Source organism: Pristis pectinata, chromosome 10 (assembly GCF_009764475.1).
Source record: "Pristis pectinata isolate sPriPec2 chromosome 10, sPriPec2.1.pri, whole genome shotgun sequence".
In the NCBI taxonomy this organism is placed as follows: Eukaryota; Metazoa; Chordata; class Chondrichthyes; order Rhinopristiformes; family Pristidae; genus Pristis; species Pristis pectinata.
This window is the reverse complement of record NC_067414.1, coordinates 6,211,226-6,237,998: the sequence shown is the minus strand read 5'-3', so window position 1 is coordinate 6,237,998 and position 26,773 is coordinate 6,211,226. Positions and strand designations below refer to the sequence as shown.

The 26,773-nt window shown below is 43.1% G+C and overlaps 1 protein-coding gene across 2 annotated transcripts in view; it reads left to right on the top strand.

Moving 5' to 3' along the window:
• Positions 1 to 132: 132 nt before the first annotated feature.
• Positions 133 to 26,773, top strand: part of LOC127574813 (serine/threonine-protein kinase ICK-like) — a 45,283-nt gene continuing 18,642 nt past the window's right edge. Inside the window, exons 1-5 of one of the 2 annotated variants that reach the window (XM_052024189.1) lie at positions 133 to 336; positions 14,834 to 15,108; positions 16,787 to 16,841; positions 17,735 to 17,856; positions 26,440 to 26,519. In XM_052024189.1, the coding sequence (XP_051880149.1) occupies positions 15,008 to 15,108; positions 16,787 to 16,841; positions 17,735 to 17,856; positions 26,440 to 26,519 (358 nt within the window). In that variant the 5' untranslated portion in view covers positions 133 to 336; positions 14,834 to 15,007. The remainder of the gene's footprint in view (positions 337 to 14,833; positions 15,109 to 16,786; positions 16,842 to 17,734; positions 17,857 to 26,439; positions 26,520 to 26,773) is intronic. The other variant, XM_052024190.1, reaches the window with a different exon arrangement.

Below are 26,773 nucleotides of genomic sequence, written 5' to 3'. Positions count from 1 at the left end.
ATGGACGGGGCTGGGGGCGGGGCCACTGCGGCTTGGTGGACGGGGCTGGGGGCGGGGTCACTGTGGGTTGATGGACGGGGCTGGGGGTGGGGCCACTGCGGCTTGATTGACGGGGCTGGGGCGGGGCCTCCCGCCCCCCGGGGGGAAGACGGCGGTGGCGGCGGCGGCGCGGCTCAGTGCTGCCGCCATGTTGGGTCGGGGTGAGGTGAAGGCTGGTGGCGGCGGCGGGGGGTGGTGGTGAGCGGTGGCTTGTTTGTCTCTCCGCCTTCTGGAAAGGATTTGTTCCTTCTCCTCATCCGAAAGCCGGTCGGGCGACGGAACGGCTTCCCGACAGCGGTGAGCCGAGGGGGGCTGGCGTTCTGGCGGCGGCCCTGCGAAGGAGTCTGTGCCCCAGAGGGGGGTCGGGGGTGGTGGGGGGATGGGGTCGAGGGGAGGGGAGGGGAGTGGGGGTGGGTGTTGGGGTGATGAGGGAGGGAGGGAGGGAGGGGGTGATGAGGGAGGGAGGGAGGGGGTGATGAGGGAGGGAGGGAGGGGGTGGTGAGGGAGGGAGGGAGGGGTGGTGAGGGAGGGAGGGAGGGGGTGATGAGGGAGGGAGGGAGGGGGTGATGAGGGAGGGAGGGAGGGGGTGATGAGGGAGGGAGGGAGGGGGTAGGGGAGGGGGTTGGGGGTCGGGGGAGGGGTTTCGGGGTGGGTGTTGGGGGCAGTGAGGGTGTTGGGCCAGTAGGGAGGGTGGTGGGGATAGGGTGGGGGGAGGGAGGGGAGTGGGGTCAGGGGGAGGGAGTGGGGTTCGGGGGCGGTGGGGTGGGGGAGGCAGGGGAGAGGGGTGTGGGGTCGGGGGCTATGGGGGGAGGGAGGGGCTGTTGGGGGTCGGGTGCGGTGGAGGGAGGGAGGAGGGAGAGGGTCGGGGCAGTGGGGGGACGGAGAGGGTTGGGGGAAGGGGTGAGGGTCGGGGCGGTGGGGGTGGGAGGGGAGTTGGGGTCGGGCGGTGGGGTTGGGGGAAACGGAGAGGGGTGTGTGGGGGAGGGGGTCATGGGTGGGGGTTGGGGGCTGTTGGGGCGATGGAGGAGGGAGAGGGTCGGGGTGGTTGCGGGGAGGGAGTGAGGAGCGGAGGAGGGAGAGGGTTGGGGGTGGTGGGGGGAGGGAGAGAGGGTCGGGGGTGGTTGTGGTTGGACGAAGGGAGGGAGGTGCTGGTGGAGAGGGAGGGAGTTGGTGGGGGGTTGGGGGAGAGGGAGAATTGTTTTGTGGGGTGGGTAGGGAGCACCACTGCCTCTGCCCCCCACCACCCCACTGTACACAAATTCCAGGTTGACCAGTTCAGCACTCTGGTTTTCTGTTGAATTGTGCCTCTAATGCAATGCTGCAAGTACCTTTTCATTGTACCTGTGCATACATGTACTTGGCATATAAACTCATCTTTGACTTAAGAGGGTTATGACGGATTTGTCTCCTCCCCCTGGGGTAAAAGTGCTGGTGGAGCTGGTTGCGGGGAAACTGCTGCAGCAACAATCTGTTAAATCACGGCAAGTTAATTGGGGGATAAAAAGCACAATACTCAATGGATCGAAGTATTCGCAAATGCATTATGTTGGGGTGCCCCAAAGTGTTTTAGGGTCAGTCAAGTCTAGTGATGTGTTAAAGTGTGGGAGGTTAGGCAAACTAGGTCTTTGGGGGACAAAGTAAGATAAATGACCAATGGTTTTATAGTGAATGTTGAATGGGAATTGGCCAACTATTTGCTTAGTTTCCCGCGCACCACCCCCCCCCCCCCCCGGCCCCACCTTCCCATCCCGAGAAGACAGGCGGATATCTCAAGTTTATTTGTCTGCGTATTTCAGGATAGAACAATTTGTGTGTTATTTTTGCTGCACGATCCTGCTTTCTTACAAAACAAAACCCAAACTGCTGTAGGAACTCAACAGGTCAGGCAGCATCTGTTTTGGGTCGAGACCCTTCATTTTGTCCATTTCCTTCTTCAGGTACTGTCTGACCCGCTGAGTTCCTCCAGCAGTTTGTTTGTTGCTCTAGATCTCAGCACCTGCACTTGCTTCTGTCATCTGCTTTCTTGCCCTCTTGTTCTGTTTAAGCAGTACCTGAAATCACAATTAACATTTAAAGCCCTTGCTTGCCTTGACCTATCGTCCCACAATGACTTTCTTTTGGCTATTCCTCCGGAGATCTTTCACTTTTCCAGCATTTTGTTTTGTCTGTCTTTTTCAATCACCAAGCACCTTCTTGCTTTTCAAAACTTTGTTTAAACCTACTTCTTTGATGGAGTGTTTTAATCCTCTATGACACGTCAAGCAAACATTTGAAAATCTGCACTTTATTATAATGTAGCTTTGAATGGTTAGATCAATTCAATCTTGTGTTTTTCGTGTTTTAATTAATTTGTCTTTTTGCTTGGGTAAATTTGTAGTAAATGGAATTGTTTAGGGAAAATTAAAATATTCCCACACATTTACATTTTGTACATAGCCTAATATAACATTTTCTGTGATATTTTAAAGTAATTATCTCCTTGGTATCCGTGCAGGCCATTTGAACCAATGATATCATAGTTCACATTTCATTAAATCTTTTTTTGTCATCTGACACACTTGGAAAAGTGACTATATTTGGTAACAAATGCACTTCTCAAAGCTGTGGTTTGTACTTGAAAGCAAAGCAAGACTGCATTTATTTTACTTGCCTGCAGTTTGTCAAGCCTGGGTCATTTGGTGTCACTAAAATGCTGTAGTGGTTTTATGTGAAAGTAAACATCAATATTTCAAACAAAAACTGAAGGTTACCTAGCAGTCAGTTCTTTCAGATAAATACCATTTCTTCATTATGAAATGAGTAAAACGTTAAATTGAAAGCTAGTGCCTAATTTGTTCAAATAGACTATTTGTATATAAAAGAACAAATTTGGTGTCTGCATTGAAATCTGCAATGTATTAATTTTAGTTATTGAAATTTCTCTTTATCCAGTAATTAGCATGCAGGTGTTCTGAAAAACATGTTCTATTTCAGCTATAAACCTAACTTTCATTACTTTTTTATGTGCTGGTACATTGCAGTTACATGTAAGCTAAGTTACTTCATTATTGCATCATATCCTTCTGTGATGCTCTGAACCAAAGCAAAGGCTACTGTGCACTAAAATTGTTCTTTAATCCCTTCAAGCTTGGAAGAGCTTGATGTAAACTGGTTTATTATTGTCACTTGTACCGAGGTACAGCGGAAAAACTTGTCTTGCGTACTGTCTGTACAGGTCAATTCATACAACAGTATATTGAGGTAGTACAAGGGAAAGCACAATGCAGAATAATGTGTTGCAGTACAGATAAAGTACAGTACAGGTAGACAGCAAGGTGCCAGATCACAACGATGTAAATTGTGAGGTCAAGAGTCCATCTTATCGTACCAGGGAACTGTTCAATAGTCTTAAAACAGCGGGATAGAGCTGTCCTTGAGCATGGTGGTACGTGCTTTCGGCCTTTATCTTCTGCCTGATGGGAGAGGGGAGAAGAGAGAATGTCCGGGATCTTTGATTATGATGCAACGCCCACAAAATGCTGGAGGAACTCAGCCAGTCAGGCAGCATCTGTGGAGGGAAATGAACGGTCGCCATTTTGGGCCGAGACCCTTCATTAGGACTGGAAAGGAAGAGGGCAGAAGCCAGAATAAAAGGGTGTGGGGAGTTGGGGGGGAGCACGAGGTGACGGGTGAATCCAGGTGAGTGGGGAAGGTGGGGGAGTGGGAATGATGGGAGAAGGTGGGAGGTGACGGGCAGAAGTGCCAAAGGGCTGAACAAGATGGAATCCAATAGGAGAGGACAGCAGACCGCGGAATGATGGGCAGGTCGCAGTGGCGGGGTAGGGGAAATTTTTCCTTTGTCCTTCTGGCCCCTTTGCCCCTTGTCTTTCCCGCGACCTGCCTGTCGCCTGTGCCTTCCTCCCTCTGGTTCCCCACCTCCTTCCCTTTGTTCCCTGGTCTGCTGTCCTCTCCTATTGGCTTTCATCTTGTTCAAGCCTTTGCCTCTTCTGCCTGACGCCTCCCAGCTTCTCACATCATTCCTGCTCCCCCACCCCTCACCTGGATTCACCTGTTGCCTGCTGGCTCGTGTGCTGCTCCAGATTTCCAGCATCTGCAGTTTCCTTGTCTCTTTGATTATGCCGGCTGCTTTACCGAGGTAGCAAGAAATGTTGACGGAGCCCATGGAGGGGAGGCTGGTTTCCGTAATGTGCTGGGCTGTGTTCCCAACTCTGCAGTTTTTGTGGTCATGGGCAGAGCAGTTGTCGTACCAAGCTATGATGCATCTACATAGGATGCTTTCTATGGTGTGTCGATTTAAAAAGTGATGAGGGTCAAGGGGGACATGCCAAATTTCTTCAGCCTCCTGAGGAAGTAGAGGTGCTGGTGAGCTTTCTTGGCTGTGGCGTCAATGTGGTTGGACCAAGACAAGCTTTTGATGATGTTCGCTCCTAGGAGCTTGAAACTTTTAATCCTCTTGACCTCAGCACCATTGTAGCCATGGGCAGAGCAGTTGCCATACGCTGCCTTAACCACCCTATGAACTTGTGTGGCAACTTTGGGGGATCTGTGGATGTGGACCCCAAGATCCCTCTGTTCCTGCATGCTGCTCAGAATCCTGACATTAACCTTCTACTCTGCCTTCATGGAGAAACAAAGGACTGCAGATGCTGGAACCTAGATGAAAAACATGATAATGCTGGAGGAACTCAGCAGGCCAGGCAGCATCCATGGAGAAAAGCAGGCGGTCAACGTTTCGGGTCAGGACCCTTCTTCAGTCCAGCATGATAGTGTTTTTCACTCTGCCTTCATGTTTGTTCTTCCCAAGTGAATCACTTTACATTTTTGTAGATTGAACTCCATCTGCCACTTCTCTGCCCAACTCTGCATTTGGTCTATATCCTGTTGCAACTTATGACAACCCCCTGCACTATCCACAACACCGCCAACCTTCGTGTAATCCACAAACTTAGTGACCTATCTTTCCACTTCCTCATCCAAGTCATTTATAAAAATCATAGAGTAGGGTCCCAGAACAGATGCCTGCAGAACACCACTAATCACTGACCTCCAGGCAGAAATATTCTCCATCTACTACCTTCTGTGGGCAAGCCATTTCTGAATCCACTCAGCCAAGTCTCCAGGGATCCCATGCCTCATGACTTTCGGGATGAGCCTACCATGGGGAAACCTTGTCAGATGCTTTACTAAAGTCCATATACACCACATCCACTGCTGTACCTTCGTATATTTGTTTTATCACCTCCTCTCAAAACTCAGGCTTGTGAGGCATGACCTGCCCCTCACAAAGCCATGCTGACTATCCCTAATAAGACTATGCTTCTCCAAATGCTCATAAATCCTGTCCGTAAGAATCCTTTCCAATAGCTTGCCCACCACTGAAGTAAGACTCAATGGTCTATAATTCCCTATTATCTTTCTGGAACAAGGGAACAACAACCATCCTCCAGTTCTCTGGTACCACTCCTGTGGCCAGGGAGGATGGAAACATCATCGTCAACACCCCAGCAATCTTTTCCCTCGCCTCCCATAGTAACCTGAGGTATATCCCGTCCGGTGCCAGGAACTTATCTATCCTAATGTTTTTCAGAAGCTTCAACACTACCTCTCTGTCATCCTCAACATGCTCCAGCACATTAGCCTGTTCTACACTGACCTCAGATTTGCCAATCCTGCCCTTGCAACAGCCAGGTCTCTATCGTGGTCACAACGTCATAATTCCACGTACAGATCCAAGCTGAGTTCATCGCCCTTATTCTTAATACTTCTGGCATTAAAGTAAAGACATTTCAACCCATCCAACTGACTGCGTTTATGACTTATCCATTGTCTATCCTTCCTCACTGTCTCTCTGCGTAATGTATCGACCTTTACACCAACTGCTCCATCATCTGACTTAACACTCTGGTTCACATCGCCTTGCCAACCTAGTTTAAACTCTCCCCAACAGCTCTAGCAAACCTGCCCACAAGAACATTGGTTCCTCTCAAGTTCAGGTGTAACCTGTCCCTTTTGCACAGGTCATACTTTCCTCAGAAGAAATCCCAGTGATCCACAAATCTGAACCCCTGCCCCCTGCACCAACTCTTCAGCCACGCATTCGTCTACCATATCTTCCTATTCTTACCCTCACTGGCACTTGGCACAGGCAGCAATCCAGAGATTACTACCTTTGAGGTCCTGCTTTTCAGCTTCCTACCTAGCTCCCTATATTCCTCTTCAAGACCTGTCTATGTCGTTGGTACCAATGTGTACGACAACTTCTGGCTGCTCTCCCTCCCCCTCAAGAATGCTGTGGACTTGATCTGAGACATCTCTGACTCTGGCACCTGGGAGGCAACGTACCATCCAAGTGTCTTGTTCTCATCCACAGAATCTCCTATCTGTTCCCCTGACCAATGAATCCCCTATCACTTCCACAGTCCTCTTCTTCGCACCCCACCCAGCCTTCTGTGCTAGAGTCAGACTCAGTACCAGAGACCTTTCCCCTGGTTGATTTTATCCCCCCCCCCCACCCAGCAGTATCCAAAACAATATACTTGTTATTGAGGGGAACGGCCACAGGGCTACCCTGCACTGACGGCCTATTCCCTTTCCCTTTCCCTCCCCTGACAGTCACCCAGCTACCTGCATCCTGCAACCTAGGTGTAACTGCCTCCCAGTAACTCCTATCATCTCAGTTTCCCAAAAGGTCCAGAGTTCATCCAGCTCCAGTTCCTTGTTAGTGCTGTTTAATTACTCTCTTAAATTCAAATCACATTCAATACCATTTTATTTTCAAATGGTAGGTTTTATTCAGTTGGGCAAGTATTTTTATGTATAATTCCAAATACTCCTGGCATCAGGAGTCATTACATTGCTGTGGGCAGTGTGATAGTGTGTGGAGGAGGGATCCTTCTTGAACTCAGAATTTTATAGGGTATTTGGAGGCATGCGTAGTAAACATTTAAATATACTGACTTGGAAGAGTGCATAAGAAACTTTCAGTAATGCATTAAAATGAGAGTTAAGTAGATATGTTAAGAAGTACAGATACTAAGTACATCTTCTCCGTGGGTTGTCACCATGTCGTGGTGGAGAAGCTTGTGTGGTCCTGAGATCCTGAGAGCGATGCCATCTGGAGCTATGCTCCTGGTAGGGTCACCTGTGGTGGTAAGGTCGATGGTGAGGTCCCTGACAAAGAACAATCCAACCCAAGACCTCAATGGTGGAACAGGCGGACGAAGTTATTTCGAACCCAGCGGCTGGGAAGGCGGACGAAGGCTGCAACAAATCCATCAGCTCCAATCGTTGTGGTTTCCATGCCATTGGAATCAGTTGGTTGATTTGTGAAGTATCGTGTGCTTTTTGTAGTGCAACATCAAGTACACATTAAACAAATACACAGGCATCTTCGTTCTGTGGGCTACTTGCGGAAGAATTTTCAGAGCTAAGGTTGGACTCATAAGCCACTTGAGAGCCCATAAATAGATCTACGGAACGAAGACCGTCATCCTCGACCTCGAGGGATAGCCACGACAACTAAATACATCATGTAATTATTTCAGTATTTTGTCATAAAATAGCAGGAAACCTGAGAATTGTCAATAGTGACAAAATAGCAGCTAACCTTAAAATAGTTATATACTCTCATTGTTTTCTCCAAGTGACCAGTAAAAGACACACTAATGACGTCCAAAGCATGCAGTGATTATCCAAGTAGAATTAATGACTGTGACATCAGTGAAATGAAGATCCTAAACAGGCTTAAAGGTTTCAAGTCTCAGGTGCACACAGCTTAGTGAACAAAGGATGCATTTGTAGTGCAGTGCAGCTGGCAGTAGACATCTAATTTTCTGCACTGTAGGTGGAAGTGAGCTACAATTCTAGGAGTCGGAGGCATCCGAAGCCTATACAAATATAGGTGTGCAAATGTTTTGTCAAGGTAACAGATCTTTTTGAAGTAAACCTGGAAAGTCAATCTTTGTTATCTGGGTCACTACATTTTGCAGCAGAATCCAAGAGTGTGACAAAAACTGAGTTTACAGCTTGGAGCCTGAAAAGAGAAGAAAGAATATCATGGAGGATTTGCTGTGCAAAAACAGGGTCTTGGAATAAATGAAAAAGGAAACGACTAACTGGGGAGGGTGGGGGTTGTGGGAGGGAGGAATGGGATTTGAGGAACTAGCTCAACATCGATTTTGGAAGCTGGGACAGTTCTTCCAACCTGAATGAGCTAATATAGTACCAGTTTCAAAATAAAAGTGACACAATAATCCTGTGGACTGTAGACCAGTTATTGATTTATAACGAGTTAAGCTTGATTAATTGACTAACATGGCTTTGAAATGGGGAAGATACTGTCTGATCAATTTTTCATTTTATTATGAGATTAGATATCCAGAGTTGAACATTGAAAGATCTGTACATTGGTCCAAAACTGCAGCTGGGAAAAAAAAAGCACCTGTGGTTAGTTTGTAGTCTTTTTCTTGCCTTTAAATTGTTGGAGATGTATGATGAAAATGATGCAGTTCCATCTAGCATCGCAGATCTGAGTGAGCAAGGCAAACATTGATGCTTTATCTTAATCAGATTAAAGGATTATGATCTAATAGTGCAAAGACTGAATAAGTATAATTTAAAATGATTAATTCATCGCAAAATCTGTTGCAGAAAACGGGGATAGGGTTGGATTGAGAAGAAAGGGAAAAGTTTTTGAAGTTTTAATTAAATCCCTACCCATTAACATCTAAAAGTCTTAAGATTTATAATAGTTAATATTCAATGATAAGAGTTGTTGACTGCCAGTGATTAAGACCTACCGTTTTGTTATAAGGATATTTGAAGTTCCGGTACTGTGCTCAGTTCTGGTCGCCTCACTACAGGAAGGATGTGGAAGCCATAGAAAGGGTGCAGAGGAGATTTACAAGGATGCTGCCTGGATTGGGGAGCATGCCTTATGAGAACAGGTAGAGGGAACTCGGCCTTTTCTCCTTGGAGCGACGGAGGCTGAGGGGGGGACCTGATAGAGGTGTATTAGTTGATAAGAGGCATTGATTGTGTAGATAGTCAGAGGCTTTTCCCCAGGGCTGAAGTGGTTGCCACAAGAGGACACAGGTTTAAGGTGATGGGGAGTCGGTACAGAGGAGATGTCAGGGGTAAGTTTGTGGAATGGGCTGCTGGCAATGGTGGTGGAGGTGGATACAGTAGGGTCTTTTAAGAGACTTTTGGATAGGTACATGGAGCTTAGAAAAATAGAGGGCTATGGGTAAGCCTAGTAATGTCTAAGGTAGGGACATGTTTGGCACAGCTTTGTGGGCTGAAGGGTCTGAATTGTGCTGTAGGTTTTCTATGTTTCAATGAAATGATTTGATAACTGTGGTAAACCTGTGGAAGTACAGAACCTTAATGCTGTCCATAACATTTGAATAGGGAGTTGTGCAGTGCCCTTTCTGTGAATCTAATGGTGGATTGATGCATCTCCAGATGCTACTTTGCCGTTTCTGCATTTAATTGCAGACATTTTCTCACCTGATGTGTGACATTTAAGTCACGATGCTGTGTGCCAAGTTGTTATTTCTAATAGCAGTTTTGAGTAATTAAATATTTGATAATCGGTTTAAAATTCATCAGAACAATTCAACTGGTGATTAAAACTTGATTAAGAGACATGATGCTGGAAACTTGAAATAATAAAATCAGAAATGCTAAATGATGAGGTTGGGAATAATTTCTAGAGAGAGAGAGTGTAAGTTTTGGGTTATCAATCAACAAGGAATTGTTGACCAGTATCTTCAAATGATGCCACTAGAAGTAACATGTAGGTACAAAAGAGGCTGTAGTTGAGGATAAATCTTCAGAATATGCAGATAAGACTGATTGAAGATAAGAATGATGCTGAGGAAGCCAAGGCTATGTTTATACAATAGAAAATTGACCCAAGCAGGGTCAGTTTCTTCAGAGTTGCCAAATAATTACAGTAGAGTAGCCTAATTGATGCCGTTAATAGTTTTTGAACGATGTAGGAAGATGAGGTGATTTTTACCTATCGTAGACATAGCAACAATATTCCATGTAACTGATTTTTGTAATCAAGGAAAAACCTATTGGGTTCTAACAGTTGGAGTGATGATTGTGGTTTTCGGAAATGACAACACTTCCAAAGAATTTGGAAGGGAATGTTGTATATTGGAAAGTAGCTTGCCAGAGCAGGGAGATTTAAAAATGGATTTTTTAGGACGAGGTTGATGACCATTTTCCAGTGGAGAGGGACAGAACCAGAGTCTTGATTTTTTTTCTTAAGATCCTTAAGCCAGGTCTTGTAAAATCTTTCAAGGATTTAAAGGGGAACACAAACCAATTTCTGTGGGGAATTTAGAATAAAGGGGAGTAGTGTCATATAGTAATTTTTAAGAAAAGAGCTAGGTCATTTAAGAATTAAATTGGTAAAGTCCTTTCCATAAAGAGTATTGGGGAGACGCAAGAGACTACAGGTGCTCGAATCTGGAGCAACAAACAATCTGCTGGTGGAACTCAGCAGATTGACCAGCATCTGTTGGGGGAGAAGCAATTGTTGATGTTTTGGGTCAAAACCCTGCAGCAGGACTGAGAGTGGAGAGGGAAAGTGGCCAGTATAAGGAGGGGAGTGGTAAGACGGGCCAGTAGGTGATGGGTGGACTGAGGAGGAGTGAAGGATGACAGGAAGATAGAGCCAGATAGGAGAGGGGCAGGGATAGAATTGGGAGATGGGCAGATAGGTGGAGGTAGACAAAAAAGGCAGATGGAACCAGGTGGGAGGAGGGGAAGGTGAAGGTAGAGATGGCAGGAGCACAAAGGCTACAAGTGCTGGAGTGAGTCAGGAAGATAATGAGAACCATGAGGGGCAGATGGAACTGGGGGGGGGGGGGGGGGGTTAGCGGGATGAAATTCATGGGTTGATGGAACCAGAAGGGGGACAAAAATGAGTGATGGGGGCTAAAGTGGGTTATGGGAAGGGACAAAAATCAGAGGTAGGTTGGAAGAATGGTAGTTGGAAGATGCAGGAGGTAAGGGTTACCTGAAATTGGAAAATTCAATATTCATACCATTGGGTTGTAGATCTCACAAGTGGAATGTGAGGTGTTGTTCCTCTAGTTTGCATTGGGTCTCACCCTGGCAGTAGAAAAGGCCAAGGACTGATGGGTCGGTAGACGAACACGCACCAGTCCTCATTGAGGGGTCAGCGGTGAAAAGGGTGAGCAGCTTCAAGTTCTTGGGTGTCAACACCTCCGAGGATCTGTCCTGGGCCCAACACACTGATGCAATTATGAAGAAGGCACGCCAGTAGCTCTACTTCATTAGGAGTTTTGTCACCAAAGACTTGTGCAAGTTTCTACAGATGTGCGGTGGAGAGCATTCTCGGACTGGTTGCGTCACCACCTGGTATGGAGGCTCCAATGTGTAGGATTGAAAGAGGCTGCAGAGGGTTGTAGACTCAGCCAGCTCCATCACGGGCACAACCCTCCCCACCATCGAGGACATCTTCAAGAGCTGGTGCCTCAAGAAGGCAGCATCCAGTATTAAGGACCCTCGCCACCCGGGACATGCCCTCTTCTCATTACTACCATCAGGGAGGAGGTACAGGAGCCTGAAGACCCACACTCAACACTTTAGGAACAGCTTCTTCCCCTCTGCCATCAGATTTCTGAACAGTCCATGAACAATACCTCGTTATTCCTCTTGCATTATTTTAGTTTTTTTGGTAACTTTTAGTAATTCTTGTGACTGGCACTGTACTGCTGCCGCAAAACAACAAATTTCACGACATATGTCAGTGATAATAAACCTGATTCTAAATGTGAAGCAGAGTTGAAATGGCATGCAACTGGGAGCTTGGAATGACCATGATGGGCAGAGTGCAGGTGCTCTGCAAATGGGTCACCTCGTCTGTACTTGGTCTCACCAATGTAGAGGAGGCCACATCGGGAACACAGAATACAGTCAACAAGATTGGAGGAAGTGCACGTGAATTCGGGCATTGGACCCTGTTTTCATCACTTTTTTTAATTGTGGAACAATATTCTTGTTGTGTACATCTTGAACTCTCTATTGTCATGATTCTTGTCACACACTTGTTGAATACTTGTTCTTTTATAATTTTTTTAAACTGTAAGTTTTAAATAATACTTGTCTTTATATAATATTCACCATCTAAATCTCAAGTATTTCATAATCAGGCTTTAGAAGTGTTAGTATAAATATCCCTCGTGTGTGGAGTCGACAATGGCAAACTTCTGGTACTTTAGCAAGAGCTGCAGTGAGTCACAAGACAAGGGAGCAGAAGTAGGCCATTTGGCCCATCAAGTCTGTTCCAAAAAGGGAAAAAGAAATGAGAAATGGGGGGGGGGGGTGCAAAAAAAAAAACCTTTTCTAACCCCAATTTCCAGCCTTATCTCTGTATCCCTTGATACCCATCTATCTCCTCCTTAAATGCCTCCAATGATCTGGCCTCCACTGCTGTACGTGGCAGGGAATTCCATAAATTCACTACCCTCTGGCTAAAGAAATTTCTCCTCATCTGTTTTAAATCTGTACCCTCTAATTCTAAGATTGTGCCCTCTGGTCCTGGACTCACCCACCAAGGGAAACAGCTTGGCCACGTCTACTCTGTCCAGTCCTTTTAACATTTTAAATCTTTCTATGAGGTCCCCTCTCATTCTTCTGTACTCCAGTGAGTACAGTCCAAGAGCCGACAAACGCTCATCATATGTAAGCCCTTTTATTCCGGGAATCATCCTCGTAAATCTCCTCTGACATATCCAAAGATATAGGGACAAAACTGTGCACAGTATTCCAAATGAGGCCTCACTAGTGCCCCGTAGAGCCTCATCAACATTGAATCTCATCTGCCATTTCCTTGCCCATTCTCCTAAACTATCTAGGTCTCTCCGCAACTTTCCTGTCTCCTCAATACTCTCTTCTCCTCCACCTATCTTGGTGTCATCTGCAAACTTAGCCACAAAACAGTTTACTCCATCATCCAAATCGTTAATGTACAAGGTAAAAAGAAACGGCCCCAACACCGACCACTGCGGAACACCACTAGTAACCGGTAGCCAACCAGAACAAGATCCTTTTATTCCCACCCTTTGCTTTCTGCCAACCAGCCAATGCTCCACCCATTCTGTTATCCTACCTGTAATTCCATGACCTCTCATCTTATTGATTGAAAATGATTTGATTTCTCTAAGAATAAAGAGAATTGCAACAATCCTGGAAAAAATGAATTTGAAGTGCTCAAACCATTGATTTGCAAAGTAGGTAATATCCATCATACTGCAATTCAGCTCCATGACTGGCATTATTGAACTGTGACCTGCAGCATTTAAGTTTGTATTTAAATTGTAATATAGTTGGGTTTCCTGGAAGGAGTTTGGTACTTCTGATGTTGGTTTGTCTAATATTTCTCTCTGCCCTGGTCACCACGCTATCGGAAGGAATGTGATGGTGCTGGAGAAGCTGCAGAGGATATTCATTTGGGTGTTGCCTAGGATGGAGCACTTCAGTTACGAGGAGAGGCTGGGTCCATTTTCCATGAAATGGAGGAGGTTAAGAGGATACATAATTGAGGGATATAAAGTTATGAAGGTTAGAACCATAGTACAATGCAGGCCCTTCGGCCCACCATGTTGTGCTGAACTTCAAACCACTCCTAAGACTATTTAACCCCTTCCTCCCCCATATCCCTCTATCTTAAATTCCTCCATATGCTTATCTAACAATCTCTTGAACTTGACCAACTTTTCAGCCTCCACCACCGCCCCAGGCAGCGGATTCCCTGCACCAACCACTGTCTGGGTGAAAAACCTCCCTCTGACGTCTCCCTTGACCTTAAAGCTATGCCCTCTTGTATTGAGCATTGGTGCCCTGGGAAAGAGGTGCTGGCTGTCCGCTCTATCTATTCCTCTTAATATTTTGTACACCTCTATCATGTCTCCCCTCATCCTCCTCCTCTCCAATGAGTAAAGCCCTAGCTCCTTTAGTCTCTCCTCATAATCATAGATATGGTAGACTGCACAATTCTTTTTCCCCTTATCAAAAGTGAATAAAACTAGAGAACATGGATTTAGGGTAAGGGGTAAGAGATTTCGATGGAATCTGAAGAGGATCTTCTTCACTTGAGAGTGGCGAATATCTGGGATACACTGCTGGAACGAGTGATGAAAGCAGAGTTGCTGACAGCATTTAGGAGGTATCTAGACAAGCACATGAATCACTTCGCCTTCTGTGTCTGCAGGCCAAGTGCTGCAGGATGGGATTAACAATGGTGGGTGCCCACAGCTTGGTGTGGCCTGGTACACTGAATGGCCTGTTTCCATGCTTCATGACTCTGTGATCATTGTAATGTCATAGAATTTTGTGAAGTGAATGAAAGTTTCACTTGCCATTCTGACAGCATTTACTATGTAATAGGTCAGATGAAATTGTATATAGCAGCTACTGTAGGTTGCAACAAATGCCAGTGAGGGAAATGACCAGTTTAATGTGTTTGTGGTGAATGTTGACCAGAGCTCTTGGCTTTCTTCAAGTAATGGCAAAGACTTTTCTCTTTCTGGATGTGTTTTTTTTTAAAAAGCAGCTTGAATATTGCAAGCAATTAATGTTGCCTCTGAAGAACATTGCCTCTAAACAAGCACTCACTTTCACTGCAATTTCATAGGAACATTATTGGAAGTAACTTGAGAATAGCCTTCCTTTCTGTCAAGAGATTTTCTGAGTGCCAACGGAACTGTTTAAATTTCCTCCGTTTTCAAATTGTTTTTATTTAATCCTTGTGCAGGTGATATCATCTCCAAAATATGCCTGTCGTAACTGGTATAGACCTAGATGCGAATGGCTACATCAATTGTTGCTGCAGTAACAGAAGATTCTGGGTGAACAATTGCTTGCCACTGCGGAAGGAACCTTGGGTATATTTCAATATCAGCTGCAAGTGTATAGTTTGCGTATTGGCATGAATCGTTACACCACTATGAAACAACTTGGGGATGGAACATACGGCTCTGTTCTCATGGGAAGATGTATAGATTCGGGAGAACTGGTAGCCATTAAAAAGTAAGTGACGATTTATATCATTGTCTTGCACAGTACTTTTCCAAGGGTGGTATTTTCCTTGAATATTGGGTATGTTGTAATACTAATGTGCACTCCATGCAAAATGGCTCTCATCAGTGTGAGTGAAAGCTGAATCTGATTCCAGAGCAGAATGAGATCCCAACTTCAAGGTTAGTCCTAACTTTATTTGCACTGTGACTATATTTTTCATCAAAACTTCTATGGACTTCTGCTCAGATAGTGGTGTAATTATATTCTTGGTGCCGGTGAAAGCAATTCACTTTAATTTGCCTGCTTAATCAGTCTTCAAATAAGTAGTCTGCAAATTGTGACCCAGAATGACACATTGTCCTTGATGCCCTCTGACTTCTTGGTCAAAATCATTTATTTAGAAACTTATTAACAAATAATTTCAACTTGCCATCTTTGTCAAAGCAGTTGCAATAAAGATTATATGGGGATAGCTCCTTTTCCCTTCTGGTTCATCACTTAACTGCCTCATGACTACCACCAACCACAAAACACTGAAAATGGCAATGGCTTTTGAATTGCAGTTAGTTGTGAAAATGGAGTTATAAAATTCCTCAAGCCTTCCAGAAATAAAACACTGGTCAGTTAAACAGAATAACCACTGCTCTACATTTAAATGATGTAATCTTTTTTAAAAAAAAAGGACTAATTTGGTGGTAATTCAAATGTTGAATCCAGCAAGCGAATAGTTTCATAATTGTATATCCACAATACTGTAGCATTTTAACTTGTATTCCAGGGAAGTGGTTTACTTAACTACAATTATGATGCTTCGTATGAGCATTGCAACTAATGGTGTCCTACTTGTGTATAAAAAGAAATGTAGGTGTGTTTAATTTAGAATACAAACTAGCATGTTGCTATGTGTCCTGATCTTTTGTGGAAATGGAAAATAATGCATTGCGGCATTTTGTGTATGCTAGTCAAACAACTTCTCTGAAACTTGCCATGAACATTTTTATGATGTATCTGAAGATTTGTATCATTGGAAGAAATTTGGTGGTTAAAATAGTTAAATGCTGCCTTCAAATACCTTGTAATTTCAATTGATGATTAAGTTAATGAGCATAAAATTCCTTTTTTCTTGCCCTGATGTTACCAGGAGTGCAAAAAAATAATTCTTTTATATTGGTTTATAGATAGAGTGAGTAAAGTTTTATGATGAGGTAAAACTTGTACTTTTATCAAACCTTGGCTCAGTTAACATGGAACATGCTTCTGTTGACTTAAGGGTCACAAGTCCTACCACTAGGAGTAATGTACTACTTGTGTGAATTATACCACTTGTCCAGACTTGTCTGGTTGTATTCTCATCATGGCAATTTTCCCAAGAGTGTGCAGGTGATGGGAAAACCAGGTAATTGATGTCCAACAACGCAAGACTGGCTGTTGGAGTTTAATTTCTTTTGTTTTTTAAAAAAAAGGAAAATTGGTGAAATGTTCTTGCCTTATATTTTATATTAATGTGTCCTTTGGGGGGTGGGGGAAGGAAATACTTGGTTATAATGAACCAGGCCCATAATTTTGTTTTCTGTGTGCGTGCCAACATTAGTTCCTGTTAAAGCCAACAAATGTATTTCCTTTTCTCTAAATTTGAAAAAAAAGCAACACCTTGGCCATTAGTTTGATGTGTATGTTTCTTCAATAGGATGAAGCGGAAGTTCTATTCATGGGATGAATGTATGAATCTCAGAGAAGTCAAGGTAGGTTTTAATAATGTGGCTCATTTTTATCTTTTTGGATTGCATGAGTTGCTATTTATCATGGAACCTGGAGGTCTTCAGAAGAAGATGCATTATACTGAAATAAAATGCTGGAAATACTCAACAAATCAGGCAGGATCTGTGGAAAAAGAATCTGTTGAAAAAGAATCTGTTGACATTTCAGGTTGAAGACCCTTCAGTGCATTAACCTGTGAACATTAAAATGTGATCCTGTTCTCATCCTTTGAAGATTTGTCTGTACCCTCCCTCCTTTGATAGATTTATAATAATGCAAAGCATTCAGGGATACTAAAAAAAATGGTTTGGCTGGGGAAGATTATAGATTAGCCTCAATGTAGTTGAATGGTGGAACAGGGATGATGAGTTAACTAGCCTTGTTATATCCTATTGTTGCTAGTGTGCAATTCTTTGTCCGTCCTGGCTTCATTTAGACTTCATTTTACATGCTGTCATTTCCCTTAAGAGTGATTGAATGCAGTTGCACATACTCAGTATGGATTCCTGATATGGTGAGAATCCCCATCCCACCAGGTCTCAAAGTTCTTGGCACTTCATACAAAATAAGTTTGGATCAGACAGGAGATTAATTAAAATCAGGTGTCCAAATTGCTGCAAATTTAAACTGTATATCATTAATATGTACTGGTCAGTTGTCAAGTGGAGTCATGTTCAAAATTATTTTAATGCAGCTTTGCCATTTAGCTTGGCAGGGGTTCTTCATTCCTAGTCTTGCAAAGTTGTTAGCCTGATATTTTTCCTCCCTTTACAGCCATCCCATTTTCCTAAAAATGTGCTGTGTATGTTATGTAGAAATTGCCTTGTCTCCATGTAGTAATTGAGCTTTCCTTTAACTCAATTTTGTCTTATTCTAGTCACTGAAGAAATTAAACCATGCGAATGTAATCAAGCTGAAAGAAGTTGTAAGAGAAAATGATCACCTCTATTTTATATTTGAGTATATGAAGGAAAATCTCTATCAGCTGATGAGAGACAGGTAATGCAGGGCTTAGTAATATCTTGGTACCAAGTTCGGTCACATGCACTTGAACTAAGCTTGAAGTTGCTTACAGGAGGTATGTAATTGAACATCCTGGGTATAGTCAATGTTAATACTTCCAGTGAGAAGAGTTGCTGGAAAAAGCTGATTGGCAACTCCAATAAAATTTTTGGTCAAATCAATTTATTGCTTTCAATTATACTTTGTATCAAGGAGTAGCAGTTTACAATGTACCTTAAAATTGAAATACAGTAAGCAGTCTTTCATTCTAGATTCCTCTTTAAATCCACGTGGAAGTTTTTTAAAAAGAGTAAGGTTAATCATCAAGCTGGACAGATTGTAAATATCAACCAAATCATTGATTTTTCTGGTTGGCTATCAGCTTTGGAAAAGTGCAGAATTATTGACTTCCATGGATGTCATTTGAGACAAGAATTTTTATCTGTAGTGCTTTCTCTTGCTCAACAACATTAGATTGGGTTAAAATTTCATATGATTAGTTAATTCATTAAGCTGTAGATGATATTTTAGACCTACATTAATAATGTATGTTTGTAAGATCTTGTGGAGTAAAAGATAGTTTAGTACATACCAAACTATCCTTTTATCAGCTTCCCCCCCCAGAACAGAAGTGACCCTGATAACTGTTTGGATAAGCTTGGAATTCAACCATGAGTCTGATCAGTCACATTTACAAGCTTTGTGTGGGGCTGTTTACAATTCATTTCTGGCAGCTATTTTTATGTTGGCACTTAATTTCTGCTCATCCTTTGTCTTTCCCCTGAATAAGCTTGGGAAAATTTCTAATTCACCTCAATTCTTTTAAAGAACTTGGGAATTGATCTTGGTTTTGTGGCACATAGATTTGTTATATCAAATGACAAATTCTGAATTATTCTGTGTTTGATAGCACAAGGTTTAGGGGATACTTGAGTTACTGTACACATTTGGCATGGGGAGGGGGTGGGGGAAAAGAGAGAGAGAGAGAGAGAGAGAGAGAGAGCGCAAAAAAAATACCAAAAAAAGTTGGTTTTTGCAAATCCAAGTGTAATTGAGTCAAGTGGACCAAGCAGTTAAGTTCTATACCTGCTTTGTGCTGATGCAGCTAAATCTGTTGAGAGCACCACGCTGGGGGATCATTAATCATCTTTCCCTCTTGGTGGGGTTGGAGAGGGGAGAAGCAGCCAGAGTTCAACTTTGCAATCACAATTCAATCTTTTAACCTGGAATGTGCACAACTACAGGTAGGAGAGAGTATGACTGCTACATGCTTGGTGATCAAAGTGTGCTAGTGTATGCTCTTAATATCTCAGCTCAAGTAAATGTTCAAGAGAAACAAGAAAGTTTAACAATTATTTTCCCATTTTAGTAGAGATGGTTTGGGAGCAGGTCTTCTCACCCTTCAAGGTTCATTCAAGGGTTGGCTATTCAGGAACATCTTGCTGATAAGCTGCCCCAACTTCAATGGAGGGACTGGTTGCACCTGAACTGGAGGGGGGCCAATATCCTGGCAGACAGGATACTCAGGAGGATTTAAACTAGATGGGGTGGGGAAAAGAGAGGTGGTGGGATCCAAAGTAAAAATGAAGGAGATGAGCAGCTGGATGTTGATATAGAACTGAATGGGAACCAGAGCAACAGGTGAGAAAATGGAGGGATTCAGGGGAAGATCGATGTCATGATCAGCAAATCAACAAGGAAAGATGAGCAGGAGCAAGATAATTTATACAGTGGGGCAAAAGGTTGAAGTGTATTTATTTTGTGAGGCATATTAAGAGTAAGGGAGATGAACAGAGCATGGATCAATACATGGAACTATGTTGTGACCATTACAGAGACTTGGTTGAGAGAGGGACAGTGTTCAGATGTCTCAGAAGGGATGGAGGGGGAGGAGTTGCACTACAAATTGGGAATATCACAGCTGCACTCAAGATTGGCACATTGTGGGCCAAATGGCCTGTCCGGTGCTGTACTGTTCTGTGGTATTGGGTCTCTTGAATGTTAAGGTGGATGTCCTTGCGGCCTGATCTGATTTACCCCAGGTTACTGAGAGGCAAGAGATGAGATTGCTGGGGCCTTGACCAAGATCTTTGTCCTTTCTAGCCATAAGAGGTCCTGGAGGAATGGCAAGTAGCTAATCTTGTTCAAGGAGGGAAATGGGGGTCATCCCAGAAGTTATAGGCCAGAGTCCCACCTCAGTGGTAGGGAAGCTATTGAAGAGGATTTATGAACTTTTAGAGAAGCATAGCCTAATTAGGGACAGTCAGCATGGCTTTGTCCTGGACAAATTGTGTCTTACTAACTATTGAGTTTTGAGGAAGTGGCAAGCGATTGATGAAGATAGAGCAGTAGACATTAAGATTGTGCAAATTTATTAAAAGAAACTCAAATACCCTGTTATCTTCCTAATACAATAAAAACCCTTATCTGGCACACTTGAATCTTTGACTGGAACACTTTCTGGACTGTTGAAGATTATTCCTATCACTGCACCAACACATTTAATTCACTTTTTTTTAAATGTTGGTGGTATAGTTTTCCAGTGAACCAAATGACATTAGAGAGTGTAGAAATGGCAAACCAAACAAGATGGCAAACCATCTGGATTTCCAATTATATGGCACCTCAGTAGAGTGTTTTCTTTAAAAAGCTTTATTTTCCCTGTTCTATGCATTTTTTCCTATCATGCCTATCTTGAGCAAAACATTTGCCATTTTCCAATATCTAAGAAACTAGAAGATGAATGTGCCCAATCTCTCAAGCTACCCTTGTACTCCTAGAATATTGAGCATCAGGTGAATGGCAGATGGTGAAAATAATAAAAACTGCAGGTGCTGGGAATCCTGAAATACAAACAATGCTGAAAGCACTCAGTCCAGAATGGTCTTTAACCTGAAACAGCAGCTCCACTTCTACAGGTGCTGCCTGGCTGCTGAGTGTTTCCAGCATTCTGTTACACCAACAGCTTTTCATTGCATCATTTCTCCAGCACCATTTCTATACTAATACTATTTTCTCCACTAGGTTTCAGATTGCCTACCATTTCTGGGTAGTACTTTCTTGCTGCAAAGAGACCATATTTGCTTAATGTTTTTGCCATTACTTTGTCCAATGTAAAGGATTGATATACACTTCTGCTTGTTTTGCATTTTCTGTAGAGACTTTCATAATTTTTTTTCCATATCCACTAATTGTCATTTTCTCATCAATTTCTTGGCTATCCTTTCCCAATATCTAAAGTTTTTCCCAATCCTCTTACTAGTCCTTTTGACAATGAGAACCCTTGACAAGCTATCTCAGCCTCAGTTGGACTATTTTTCCTATTCTGCAAATTATAATTTTATGTTCATTTGGCACTTAATTATTCCTGTTCATTTTATAACTCTCGATTGTGTATGATTTACAAATGCTCTGATTTTTGCTAGTGATTACAATATGGGTACCTGGACAATTCTCAACTGGCTAATCTTTACTTTTTCCCCCCCCATTCCTTATTTACTATTCCAAGCAACCTATAACAATGAGTCCTTCATACATAGTCTGCTTTGTTTGCTTTTAATACTAATTTTGGGTTTGACTAAATTACTCAAATGTTTATCATATTACTCATGCTTACCCTGAAGCTCCTTTACAATATGGTTAATAATTAACCCATTTCTGATGTGATGTAGAGATAACAGTACAGAATTATTAAACTTAAAAACAAATGGAGAGAAGTTGCACTGTGGCCTTTATGATCTATTCTTTGGTTTAGAATTTAACTTGGATGTTAATATTCCTAAATTGATTACAAATTTATCAATTCAGCAGAAATTCTGGTAGCCAGGCTTTTTAAAGCCATTCCATGAACAGCACTGGTCTTACATTTCTGAAAATCAGTAACTGTAGTACTTAATCCCAAGAAAATCATTTTAAATTTTATTGATATGGAGAAAGCTGAGAATTTTCTGGATATATTGTAATCACTGGCAAAACTCAAAGTATTTGCAAATAAACTAACAGGAAAATGTTTAAATATTAATAATCCATGCAGTGACATTGATCACTTTCATAAAATTTCATCTTTGAATATTCAAAATTGCTTTGCTGTATACAAACTGGATGAATACAATTTTTGTAATTTTGGGTCAAAATACAGAATTGTTATTTGGGTCAGTGTTCATGCTCTACTTAAACTATCCAATTACTCTCACTTCCTACCTTTTCTCCCCTTGCAAAGTCTTAAATTTGTTCTTTTCAGTATTTATCAGATTCAATTTTGAATATTATTGAATCTGTTTTGAAGATATGGGTGTTCCAGATTGTAACATGCCATGTAACATTTTTCCTTGGTCACTTTGTCGTTTGCCATTAATCTAACATTTCAATGATTGTTTTGGAGAAACCATTTTTATCACCAATGTGTTTTGATTTGAGTACCTCTATCAAATCTCCCCTTAATTTCTGTTCCCCTTTAAAGTAGAAATCTCATGTAACTGAAATCTTTCATTGTTGGTAGCATTCTTGCAACTTCATAACCATGCTCCCAAAGTATGGTGCCCTGAATTGGGGACACTGTCCTAGTTGAACCAATGCCTTAAAGATTTATGTCCTTGCATTTACAAAAAGTCAAGGATCTCAAATGCATTACCACCAGCCTTATCTTGTCCTGCCATCTTCAAAGGACTTGCCTACATCTGCTTTGGGTTCTTAAGTGTTTACTTTAAAATTGCATCATTTAGTGCTTATTGCCTCTCCATTCCTCTCATTTCTAATCTGTAAATATTTTCCTGAACTTGTTTCTATCTTCAGTTCTTTAAAGAATTAACTTGTGTCATGATCAAACCTGTGCCCTGTCAAAGTTATTTGAATAACATGGTTATTATATATTGATGGCATAGAACATTACAGTACAGTAAGGCCCTTTGGCCCACAATGTTGTGCCAACATTTTATCCTTCTCTAACCCTTCCCTCCAACATAGCCCTCCATTTTTCTGTCATTCATGTGCCTATGAGTTTCTTCAATGCCCCCAATGTATCTGCCTTCACCTCCTCTGCCAGCAATGCATTCTATGCACCCACCAGTGTTTCTAAAAAAAACTTGCATCTGGCATTCTCTTCCCCCCCCCCCCCCCCCCCCACCCCACCCCACCCAATACCTTCCTCCAATCACTTTAAAAAGTTTGTCCACTCAATCTATGCCTCTTATCTTGTACACCTCTTCCTCCTCTCCAAAGAGAAAAGCCCTAGCTCACTCAACCTATCCTCATAAGATATGCTCTCCAATCCAGGCAGCATCCTGGTAAATCTCCCCTGCACCCTCTAAGGCTTCCACATCCTTTCTATAAATGAAAACAATGCTCCAAGTGTGGTCTAACCAGAGTTCTATAAAGCTGCAACATCACCTCACTGCTTTTGAACTCAATACCCTGGCTAATGAAGGCCAACACACCATATGCTGCCTTAACAACCCTATCGACCTGTGCAGCAACCTTGAGAGATCATTGGATGTGGACCCCAAGATCCCTCTGTTCCTCCACACTGCTAAGAGTCCTGCCATTAACCTTTATTCTGCCTTCAAATGAGATCTTCACACTTTACCAGTTGAACTCCATCTGCCACTTAGCCCAGCTCTGCATCCTATCAATGTCCTGTTGTAACCTACAGCATCCTTCTACACTATCCAAAACACCACCAACCATGTCATCTGCAAATTCACTAACCCACCCTTCCACATCCTCATCCAAGTCATTTATAAAAAAAAAGCAGAGTAGGGGTCCCAGAACAGATCCCTGCAGAACACCCCTGGTCACCAACCTCCAGGCAGAATACACTATCTACAACAGCCCTCTATGGGTGAGCCAATTCTGAATCCAGTCAAGTTTCCTGATCCTCTGTCTCCTGACTTTGAATGAGCCTTCCATGAGGAATCTTATCAAACACCTTACTAAAATCCCATGTACACCATATCCACAGCTCTACCTTCAATGTGCTTTGTCACATCAATTCAAGCGGGCTTGAGGCACGACCTGCCCCTCAAAGCTATGCTGACTGTCCTTAAATCAGCCTACACTTCTCCAAATGTCCATAAATCCTGCCTCTAAATCTTCTCCAGTAATTTGCCCACCACAGAAGACTCACTCACTGGTCTGTAATTCCCAGGGTTATCCCTACTCAAAAGAAAGCAGAAGTAGGCCATTTGGTTCAGAGTCTGCTCTGCCACTTCACCATGAGCTAAACTGTTCTCCCATCTAGCCCCAATTCCCTGCTTCCCCCCCCAATATCCTTTGATACCCTGACTAATTAGATACCTATCAATCTCTTCCTTACACACCAATGATAGGGCCTCCACAGCTGTGTGGCAAAGAATTCCATAAATCCACAACCCTCTGGCTAAAGAAATTTCTTCTCATCTGTTTTAAATGGGTACCCTAATTCTAAAACTGTGCCCTCTTGTCCTGGACTCACCCACCAGGGGAAACAACTTAGCCACATCTACTGTCCAATCCTTTCAACATTCGAAATGTTTCTATGAGGTCCCCTCATTCTTCTGTACTCCAATGAATAGTCAGAGAGCTGACAAATGCTCCTCATATGCAAGCCCTTGCATTCCAGGAATCATCCTCAAATCTTTTCTGAGCCCACTCCAACATCAGTACATCCTTTAAGATAACTGCACACAGTATTCCAAATGAGGTCTCACCAGTGCCCCAGAGCCTCATCAACACCTCCTTGCTTGTGTGTGCTATTCCTCTTGAATGCCAACATTGCATTTGCTTTCCTTACTGCCAATCCAACCTGGTGGTTAACCTTTAGGGTATCCTGCACAAGAACCCTCTCCAGTCCCTTTGCACTTACAAATTAATTTTTTCCCCATCTAGATAATAATCTGCCAGTTTTTCTTTGTTCTCTCCCCCCCCCCCCCAAAGTGTACAACAGCACATTTCTCAACATTGTATCTCATCTGCCATTTCCTTGCCCACTCTCCTAAACTGTCCAAGTCTCTCTGCAACCTTGTTTCTTCAACACTTCCTGCTCCTCCACCTATCTTGGTGTCATCTACAAACTTAGCCACAAAACCATTTTAATCCATAATCTAAATTATCAATATACAGTGTAAAAAGAAGCAGCCCCAACACCAACCCCTGTGGAACACCACGAGTAACCAGCAACCAACCAGAACAGGATCCCTTTATTCCCACCCTTTGCTTTCTGCCTATCAGCCAATGATCCACCCGTTCTAATATCCTACCTGTAATTCCATGAGCTCTCATCTTAATAATCAGCCTTGTCAAAGGCCTTTTGAAAATCTAAAGCACAAAATCCACGGCCTCTCCCTAGTCCATCCTACTTGAGATTACCTCAAAAAATTCCAATAGGTTGGTCAGGCAGGATCTTCCCTTCATGAAACCCATCCCTTTTGTACAGGGAATACCTTCCCCAGAAGAGATCCCAATGATCAACAAATCTGAAACCCTGCCCCTTGTACCAACTCCCCAGCCACACATTCATCTACCAGATCAACCTCTTATTACCCTCACTGGTACATGGCACAGGCAGCAATCCAGAGATTACTACCCTTGAGGTCCTGCTTTTCAGCTTCCTACTTAGCTCCCTGGATTCACCCTTCAGGACCTCATCTCTTTTCCTACCAAGGTCATTGGTACCAATATGTTCCACAACTTCTGGCTGTTCACCCTCCCCCTTCAGTATACTATGGACTAGATCTGAGACATCCCTGACCCTGGCACCTGGGAGGCAACATACCATCTGGTCTTTCATGTCCACAGAATCTCCTGTCTGCCCCCTTACTATTGAATCCCCTATCACTACCACTCTCCTCTTCTAACCCCTTCCCTTCTGTACCACACAGCTAGGCTTGGTGGCAGAGAGCCAAGTCACTGCAGCTTTCCCCTGGTGGGTCATCATCATTTTCTTCCTCTTTCCTCCCCTCCCCCCCCAAACATATATACAGGTGTACCTGTTATTGAGGGGAATGGCCACAGGGGTACTCTGCACTACCTGCCTATTCTCCTTCCTTCTCTTGTCAGTCACCCAGCTACCTGTCTCCTGCAGCTTCAGAGTGACTGCCTCCCTGTAGCTCTTATCTGTGAACTCCTCATTCTTCCATAGGAGCCAAAGGAGTCATCCAGCTGCAGCTTCAGTCCCCTAACAGTCTGTAAGGAGCTGCAGTTGGATGCACCTCATGCATATGTAGCTATTAGGGAGACTGGAGGTATCCAGTCTCCCTAACATCTCACAAGTTGAACACACCACAGGCCCTGAAGCCATTCTAACTACTCTAGCCTGGTACTGAAGGAAAAATCAAAGAAAGAAACTTGCCTTAGCTTTCACCTCCTGTTGCCAAAGCCTCAGGCCAGACCACCCCCTAATAGGGGCTGCTCTGCTTAACCCTACCTTCTTTTTATTGGCTGCTGTTAATTAGCCAATCAACTATTAACAATTTGCAAATGTGCCTCTTTTAGATTCTTGCAAGGTGAAACTCACATAGATAACATTTACAATGCAATACTTGAAAGTGCGACTGGCATAAGATGATCCTTTATTTATTGAACCTTACAATTGATTCTTGGTTGCAGAAACCGCCTGTTTCCCGAATCATCCATAAGAAACATCATGTATCAGATACTTCAAGGTTTGGCTTTCATCCACAAACACGGTAGGCATTCAGAATTATTTGAGGAAAATGCCCAAGAAACTAAAGAATAGGTTTAGAGCTTCAAAGTAAAATGAACATCTAACGAGTAAGCTATCTGTATTTTAACAATTATGTCCATTGCTGAAATCCAATTTGTATGATCTGTCAGCTGTAAAGCATTTATTTGGAAAGTACAATTTTGGATTACTCTATACTCGGACATAAGTAAAGTGATAGAAGGTTTTAACAGCAATGCTCTCAAGCAGCAATTCTTC